Source organism: Ascaphus truei, unplaced genomic scaffold, assembly GCF_040206685.1.
Source record: "Ascaphus truei isolate aAscTru1 unplaced genomic scaffold, aAscTru1.hap1 HAP1_SCAFFOLD_3594, whole genome shotgun sequence".
NCBI lineage: Eukaryota > Metazoa > Chordata > Amphibia > Anura > Ascaphidae > Ascaphus > Ascaphus truei.
Window position 1 is genome coordinate 2,872 of NW_027456612.1, and position 9,303 is coordinate 12,174.

General features: G+C 41.7%; 1 protein-coding gene across 1 annotated transcript; it reads left to right on the forward strand.

Moving 5' to 3' along the window:
- Positions 1 to 6,784: 6,784 nt before the first annotated feature.
- Positions 6,785 to 8,721, forward strand: LOC142483706 (uncharacterized; the record flags this gene model as incomplete). Its single annotated transcript, XM_075583727.1, has 2 exons — positions 6,785 to 8,023; positions 8,693 to 8,721. Coding segments are annotated over exons 1-2 (1,172 nt in total), but the record flags the coding sequence as incomplete, so codon positions are not given.
- Between the last annotated feature and the right edge of the window lie 582 nt (positions 8,722 to 9,303).

Here is a 9,303-nt window from a genome sequence, read left to right on the forward strand (position 1 = left end):
GTATAATGATGCCTAGTATCTCTATACACTGATAAGTAACACGCAGTGCAGAAGAGTACACTATGCTGTATAATGATGCCTAGTATCTCTATACACTGATAATTAACAGGTAATGCAGAAGAGTACACTATGCTGTATAATGATGCCTAATATCTCTATACACTGATAATTAACAGGTAATGCAGAAGAGTACACTATGCTGTATAATGATGCCTAATATCTCTATACAGTGATAATTAACACGCGGTGCAGAAGAGTACACTATGCTGTATAATGATGCCTAGTATCTCTATACAGTGATAATTAACACGTAATGCAGAAGAGTACACTATGCTGTATAATGATGCCTAGTATCGCTATACACTGATAAGTAACACGCAGTGCAGAAGAGTACACTATGCTGTATAATGATGCCTAGTATCTCTATACACTGATAATTACCACGCAGTGCAGAAGAGTACACTATGCTGTATAATGATGCCTAGTATCGCTATACACTGATAAGTAACACGCAGTGCAGAAGAGTACACTATGCTGTATAATGATGCCTAGTATCTCTATACACTGATAAGTAACACGCAGTGCAGAAGAGTACACTATGCTGTATAATGATGCCTAGTATCTCTATACACTGATAATTAACACGCAGTGCAGAAGAGTACACTATGCTGTATAATGATGCCTAGTATCTCTATACACTGATAAGTAACACGCGGTGCAGAAGAGTACACTATGCTGTATAATGATGCCTAATATCTCTATACACTGATAATTAACACGCGGTGCAGAAGAGTACACTATGCTGTATAATGATGCCTAGTATCTCTATACACTGATAATTAACACGCAGTGCAGAAGAGTACACTATGCTGTATAATGATGCCTAGTATCGCTATACACTGATAAGTAACACGCAGTGCAGAAGAGTACACTATGCTGTATAATGATGCCTAATATCTCTATACACTGATAAGTAACACGCAGTGCAGAAGAGTACACTATGCTGTATAATGATGCCTAGTATCTCTATACACTGATAAGTAACACGCAGTGCAGAAGAGTACACTATGCTGTATAATGATGCTAGTATCTCTATACACTGATAATTAACACGCAGTGCAGAAGAGTACACTATGCTGTATAATGATGCCTAGTATCTCTATACACCGATAATTAACACGCAGTGCAGAAGAGTATACTATGCTGTATAATGATGCCTAGTATCTCTATACACTGATAATTACCATGCAGTGCAGAAGAGTACACTATGCTGTAAAAGATGCCTAGTATCGCAATACACTGATAACGTAACACGCAGTGCAAAGTACACTATGCTGTATAATGATGCCTAGTATCGCTATACACTGATAAGTAACACGCAGTGCAGAAGAGTACACTATGCTGTATAATGATGCCTAGTATCTCTATACACTGATAAGTAACACGCAGTGCAGAAGAGTACACTATGCTGTATAATGATGCCTAGTATCTCTATACACTGATAAGTAACACGCAGTGCAGAAGAGTACACTATGCTGTATAATGATGCCTAATATCTCTATACACTGATAATTAACACGCAGTGCAGAAGAGTACACTATGCTGTATAATGATGCCTAGTATCTCTATACACTGATAATTAACACGCAGTGCAGAAGAGTACACTATGCTGTATAATGATGCCTAGTATCGCTATACACTGATAAGTAACACGCAGTGCAGAAGAGTACACTATGCTGTATAATGATGCCTAGTATCTCTATACACTGATAAGTAACACGCAGTGCAGAAGAGTACACTATGCTGTATAATGATGCCTAGTATCTCTATACACTGATAAGTAACACGCAGTGCAGAAGAGTACACTATGCTGTATAATGATGCCTAGTATCTCTATACACTGATAAGTAACACGCGGTGCAGAAGAGTACACTATGCTGTATAATGATGCCTAGTATCTCTATACACTGATAAGTAACACGCAGTGCAGAAGAGTACACTATGCTGTATAATGATGCCTAGTATCTCTATACACTGATAATTACCACGCAGTGCAGAAGAGTACACTATGCTGTATAATGATGCCTAGTATCTCTATACACTGATAATTACCACGCAATGCAGAAGAGTACACTATGCTGTATAATGATGCCTAGTATCTCTATACACTGATAATTACCACGCAATGCAGAAGAGTACACTATGCTGTATAATGATGCCTAGTATCTCTATACACTGATAAGTAACACGCAGTGCAGAAGAGTACACTATGCTGTATAATGATGCCTAGTATCGCTATACACTGATAAGTAACACGCAGTGCAGAAGAGTACACTATGCTGTATAATGATGCCTAGTATCTCTATACACTGATAAGTAACACGCAGTGCAGAAGAGTACACTATGCTGTATAATGATGCCTAGTATCTCTATACACTGATAATTAACACGCAGTGCAGAAGAGTACACTATGCTGTATAATGATGCCTAGTATCTCTATACACTGATAATTAACAGGTAATGCAGAAGAGTACACTATGCTGTATAATGATGCCTAATATCTCTATACAGTGATAATTAACACGTAATGCAGAAGAGTACACTATGCTGTATAATGATGCCTAGTATCGCTATACAGTGATAAGTAACACGCAGTGCAGAAGAGTACACTATGCTGTATAATGATGCCTAGTATCTCTATACACTGATAAGTAACACGCAGTTCAGAAGAGTACACTATGCTGTATAATGATGCCTAGTATCGCTATACACTGATAAGTAACACGCAGTGCAGAAGAGTACACTATGCTGTATAATGATGCCTAGTATCTCTATACACTGATAATTAACACGCAGTGCAGAAGAGTACACTATGCTGTATAATGATGCCTAGTATCTCTATACACTGATAATTACCACGCAAAGCAGAAGAGTACACTATGCTGTATAATGATGCCTAGTATCTCTATACACTGATAAGTAACACGCAGTGCAGAAGAGTACACTATGCTGTATAATGATGCCTAGTATCTCTATACACTGATAATTAACACGCAGTGCAGAAGAGTACACTATGCTGTATAATGATGCCTAGTATCTCTATACACTGATAAGTAACACGCAGTGCAGAAGAGTACACTATGCTGTATAATGATGCCTAGTATCTCTATACACTGATAATTAACAGGTAATGCAGAAGAGTACACTATGCTGTATAATGATGCCTAGTATCGCTATACACTGATAAGTAACACGCAGTGCAGAAGAGTACACTATGCTGTATAATGATGCCTAGTATCGCTATACACTGATAATTAACACGCGGTGCAGAAGAGTACACTATGCTGTATAATGATGCCTAATATCTCTATACAGTGATAATTAACACGTAATGCAGAAGAGTACACTATGCTGTATAATGATGCCTAGTATCGCTATACACTGATAATTAACACGCAGTGCAGAAGAGTACACTATGCTGTATAATGATGCCTAGTATCTCTATACACCGATAATTAACACGCAGTGCAGAAGAGTACACTATGCTGTATAATGATGCCTAATATCTCTATACACTGATAAGTAACACGCAGTGCAGAAGAGTACACTATGCTGTATAATGATGCCTAGTATCGCTATACACTGATAAGTAACACGCAGTGCAGAAGAGTACACTATGCTGTATAATGATGCCTAGTATCGCTATACACTGATAAGTAACACGCAGTGCAGAAGAGTACACTATGCTGTATAATGATGCCTAGTATCGCTATACACTGATAAGTAACACGCAGTGCAGAAGAGTACACTATGCTGTATAATGATGCCTAGTATCTCTATACACTGATAATTAACAGGTAATGCAGAAGAGTACACTATGCTGTATAATGATGCCTAATATCTCTATACACTGATAATTAACACGCGGTGCAGAAGAGTACACTATGCTGTATAATGATGCCTAGTATCTCTATACACTGATAAGTAACACGCAGTGCAGAAGAGTACACTATGCTGTATAATGATGCCTAATATCTCTATACAGTGATAATTAACACGTAATGCAGAAGAGTACACTATGCTGTATAATGATGCCTAATATCTCTATACAGTGATAATTAACACGCAGTGCAGAAGAGTACACTATGCTGTATAATGATGCCTAGTATCGCTATACACTGATAAGTAACACGCAGTGCAGAAGAGTACACTATGCTGTATAATGATGCCTAATATCTCTATACACTGATAATTAACAGGTAATGCAGAAGAGTACACTATGCTGTATAATGATGCCTAGTATCGCTATACACTGATAAGTAACACGCAGTGCAGAAGAGTACACTATGCTGTATAATGATGCCTAATATCTCTATACAGTGATAATTAACACGTAATGCAGAAGAGTACACTATGCTGTATAATGATGCCTAGTATCTCTATACACTGATAAGTAACACGCGGTGCAGAAGAGTACACTATGCTGTATAATGATGCCTAGTATCTCTATACACTGATAATTAACAGGTAATGCAGAAGAGTACACTATGCTGTATAATGATGCCTAGTATCGCTATACACTGATAAGTAACACGCAGTGCAGAAGAGTACACTATGCTGTATAATGATGCCTAATATCTCTATACACTGATAATTAACAGGTAATGCAGAAGAGTACACTATGCTGTATAATGATGCCTAGTATCGCTATACACTGATAAGTAACACGCAGTGCAGAAGAGTACACTATGCTGTATAATGATGCCTAATATCTCTATACAGTGATAATTAACACGTAATGCAGAAGAGTACACTATGCTGTATAATGATGCCTAGTATCTCTATACACTGATAAGTAACACGCGGTGCAGAAGAGTACACTATGCTGTATAATGATGCCTAGTATCTCTATACACTGATAAGTAACACGCAGTGCAGAAGAGTACACTATGCTGTATAATGATGCCTAGTATCGCTATACACTGATAAGTAACACGCAGTGCAGAAGAGTACACTATGCTGTATAATGATGCCTAGTATCTCTATACACTGATAAGTAACACGCAGTGCAGAAGAGTACACTATGCTGTATAATGATGCCTAGTATCTCTATACACTGATAAGTAACACGCAGTGCAGAAGAGTACACTATGCTGTATAATGATGCCTAGTATCGCTATACACTGATAATTACCACGTAATGCAGAAGAGTACACTATGCTGTATAATGATGCCTAGTATCTCTATACACTGATAATTAACACGCAGTGCAGAAGAGTACACTATGCTGTATAATGATGCCTAGTATCTCTATACACTGATAAGTAACACGCAGTGCAGAAGAGTACACTATGCTGTATAATGATGCCTAGTATCTCTATACACTGATAAGTAACACGCAGTGCAGAAGAGTACACTATGCTGTATAATGATGCCTAGTATCTCTATACACTGATAATTACCACGCGGTGCAGAAGAGTACACTATGCTGTATAATGATGCCTAGTATCTCTATACACTGATAATTAACACGCAGTGCAGAAGAGTACACTATGCTGTATAATGATGCCTAGTATCTCTATACACTGATAATTAACACGCAGTGCAGAAGAGTACACTATGCTGTATAATGATGCCTAGTATCGCTATACACTGATAAGTAACACGCAGTGCAGAAGAGTACACTATGCTGTATAATGATGCCAAATATCTCTATAGACTGATAAGTAACACGCAGTGCAGAAGAGTACACTATGCTGTATAATGATGCCTAGTATCGCTATACACTGATAATTACCACGCAGTGCAGAAGAGTACACTATGCTGTATAATGATGCCTAATATCTCTATACACTGATAATTAACACGCAGTGCAGAAGAGTACACTATGCTGTATAATAATGCCTAGTATCTCTATACACTGATAAGTAACACGCAGTGCAGAAGAGTACACTATGCTGTATAATGATGCCTAGTATCTCTATACACTGATAATTACCACGCAGTGCAGATGAGTACACTGCTGTATAATGATGCCTAGTATCGCTATACACTGATAATTACCACGCAGTGCAGAAGAGTACACTATGCTGTATAATGATGCCTAATATCTCTATACGGTGATAATTAAGACGTTGTGCTGAATATCTATATGCTTATAATAAACATGCCACGCTCGATGGTAGTGCAGAGTACACTATGCTGTATAATGGTGCCGAGTATCTGAACTGATAATGAGCACACGCCACTGTATAAATACGCTGATAGGAAGCACACAACTCTGTACACTGATGCTGAGTATCTCTATACACTGTTAATGAACACGCCACGCTGTATAATGGTGATCAGTATCTCTATACACTGATAATGATCATAGTGCAGTATGGTGATGATGAATATTTCAATGCACTGATAACATGCTGCACTGTATAATGATGCTGAGTATCTCTATACATCTACAGTGAACACACCACAATGTAACAATGCCAGGCATTATATAAATGTGCCTTGTTCTGCACACAACTCAATAACCTGGATTATTTTATACATATTTACATTCACGCTGTGTGGGGAATTGATTAAATGCCACATTGGTTATTCACAGCCCACAGCATCTCCTGCCTCTTGTGTCAGCACAATGGATTTCTAGCTTGGCTTTGCTGCGCCTGGAGGTCTATAATCTGAGCCAGTCAATAGTCTTCAATATGTGTTGGGGCAGATTTTCCACCCGTGTGTCCTGAGCTTTACTGAGCTCCGTTCTCTACGTCAGTGGGTTTTACTTCCCTCGTTGGTTCATAACCAGCTTCTCTAGAGGAGGGACAGTTCTGATCTCTGCTAGGTGCACAGTCGAAAAGAGAGAAGTCTGAGGTGTCCTTCCGAGATGAATGGTCAGAGAGAGGCTAGGAGAAACCGACTGTCGGAAGCAAGAGCCTCCTGGGAGGATCAGGGCGGTGAGGTGGCAGCTGGAAAATTGAAGGTCTTGGAGAAGTTCTTTACACCGTTGCCCCGTTCTGCCATCTGCGGATCTGTAAAGAGCAGAGGAAAGGAGGGAGGGAGTAGGGATGGAGCACGAGATCCATATTACACAGAGTCTTTCTCTTCTTCTTCCTCACCCTGGTCTTCGGAATCCAACTTCGGAGACCGGGCGGGTTCTTCAGAGTTCCACTCTCAGGTGCTTCACTCCCGCTCCTGCAACGACCTCTCGGCAGGGAGAGGGCGGGACGGTGAGAGAATGAGAGGGCTCGCGGGCAAGGAATGGGGGGCTCCGGGACCGAGGAGAGTGGAGTGCCGGAGCACGGAGAGAATCAATTTGGGGCGTTGTGGGGTCGGATCGGCCAAGCTGAAGAAGGACCCGGGACATGGCAAAGTCATGGGGCTCAAGGAGGGCAGTGGAAGAGTAAGAATGGGGATTAAAATGGATGGAGGCCGTAGAGCCAAGTCCATGGAGGCGCTGGCGGAAAAGGGAATGAGGAAGGGTCGGGAGGTGCCCAAGGGGAAGGTCTTAGAGGAAAAGCAGAGGTTCTCACAGTTCCTGAATGAAATAACCGTCCAGGTAATGAGCCCCTCCAACCTCAGCTCTCTGGGAGTGAAGGAGGGACAGTCTGTGGGCTCACGGGAACCAAGGAAAAACTCCAGCACGGATAGCTCAAGCTCCAGAGGGAAAAGGAGCCAGGGGGTCTCTGTTGTGGAACGTCAAGAGCTGAGGAGGAAGGGGAAGGGCAAGATTGAGCCCGGGCCGAAGTCGGAGCTGGATGCAAGGACGGGGAGTCCTGGGTCATGGAGAAGCAGGGAGATGAGTACCAGTCCTGACTCTGGCTCCTCATCGGCCCGGCAGAGGGGAGGACGAGTAGTCCCGAGATCTGGCTCTACCACAGGCAACAACCAAGCAACGAAGCCCAAAGCTTGCGGCCCACACGGAACATTGAAGGGGAGGGAGATGGCCAAAGGTGGAAGTCAGTTTGTGAAGATAGGAAGAGACAGGGAGGACGAGAGCGGGCGCAGGGGAAGAATTCTGCAAGGGAAGGTGAGGGAGGCCCAGCTCAAGTGCCTGTTCTTTCTCCTTCACACACACACAGTTACACATGACATGTATACACAGCACAGGTACAGTGCGGGCAGTGGCAGTGCCAGCCTCCCCACACACTACTACACCATGACATGTATAGACAGCACAGGTACAGCGCGGGCAGCAGCAGTGCCAGCCTCCCCCTCACACACACTACTACACCACGACATGTATACACAGCACAGGTACAGCACGGGCAGCACCAGCATCCCCCTCACACACAGTACTACACCATGACATGTATACACAGCACGGGCAGCACCAGCATCCCCCTCACACACACTACTACACCATAACATGTATAGACAGCACAGGTACAGCGCGGGCAGCAGCAGTTCCAGCCTCCCCCTCACACACACTACTACACCACGACATGTATACACAGCACAGGTACAGCGCGGGCAGCGGCAGTGCCAGCCTCCCCCTCACACACACTACTACACCACGACATGTATACACAGCACAGGTACAGCACGGGCAGCGGCAGTGCCAGCCTCCCCCTCACACACACTACTACACCACGACATGTATACACAGCGCATGTACAGTGGCAGTCTCCATTTCGATCTAGAATGAATGTGTTATATTCTAATAATCTATTTACTGAGATGTTGCTGTATTTTTCAGACTCAACATGTTGACAACATCCAAAACAGGTCAGTCAGTCAGTATGTATGTATATAGATATATATAGATATAGATATATATCTCTGTCTGTCTATATGTTTATCTATCTGACCCCGGATGACACAACCTTATATGCACACAGCCCTAGCCTCTCTGAGAAGTACTTCAATCTTATTTTTTGAGACTTTAAAAATGGATTTCCCAAAACAACTATTTTTAAACACTGACAAGACTGTAATAATGGTATTTGGGACCAAGGCTACATTTCTAAAGCTTCCAATGACTGAGCTCCAGATCAGAACCAACGCTAATACTGTCCTAGCCCCTTTTACTAGTTTACAATATCTGGGCATATGGTTTGACCCCATTTAACATTTGGGTTGCACATTGATACCCTGACATCCAAAACCTATGCCAAACTAGGTGTACTATATAGGAACAAACCCTCCCTAAGTCTCATGGTCAGGAAATGCATATGTATGTATATCTTTATTTATATAGCGCCATTAATGTACATCACGCTTCACAGCAGTAATACTCGTGACAATCATAGAAATACCAAATAATACAAATTACACATAATGGGAAGAGGTGCTACAGACATAAAAGTG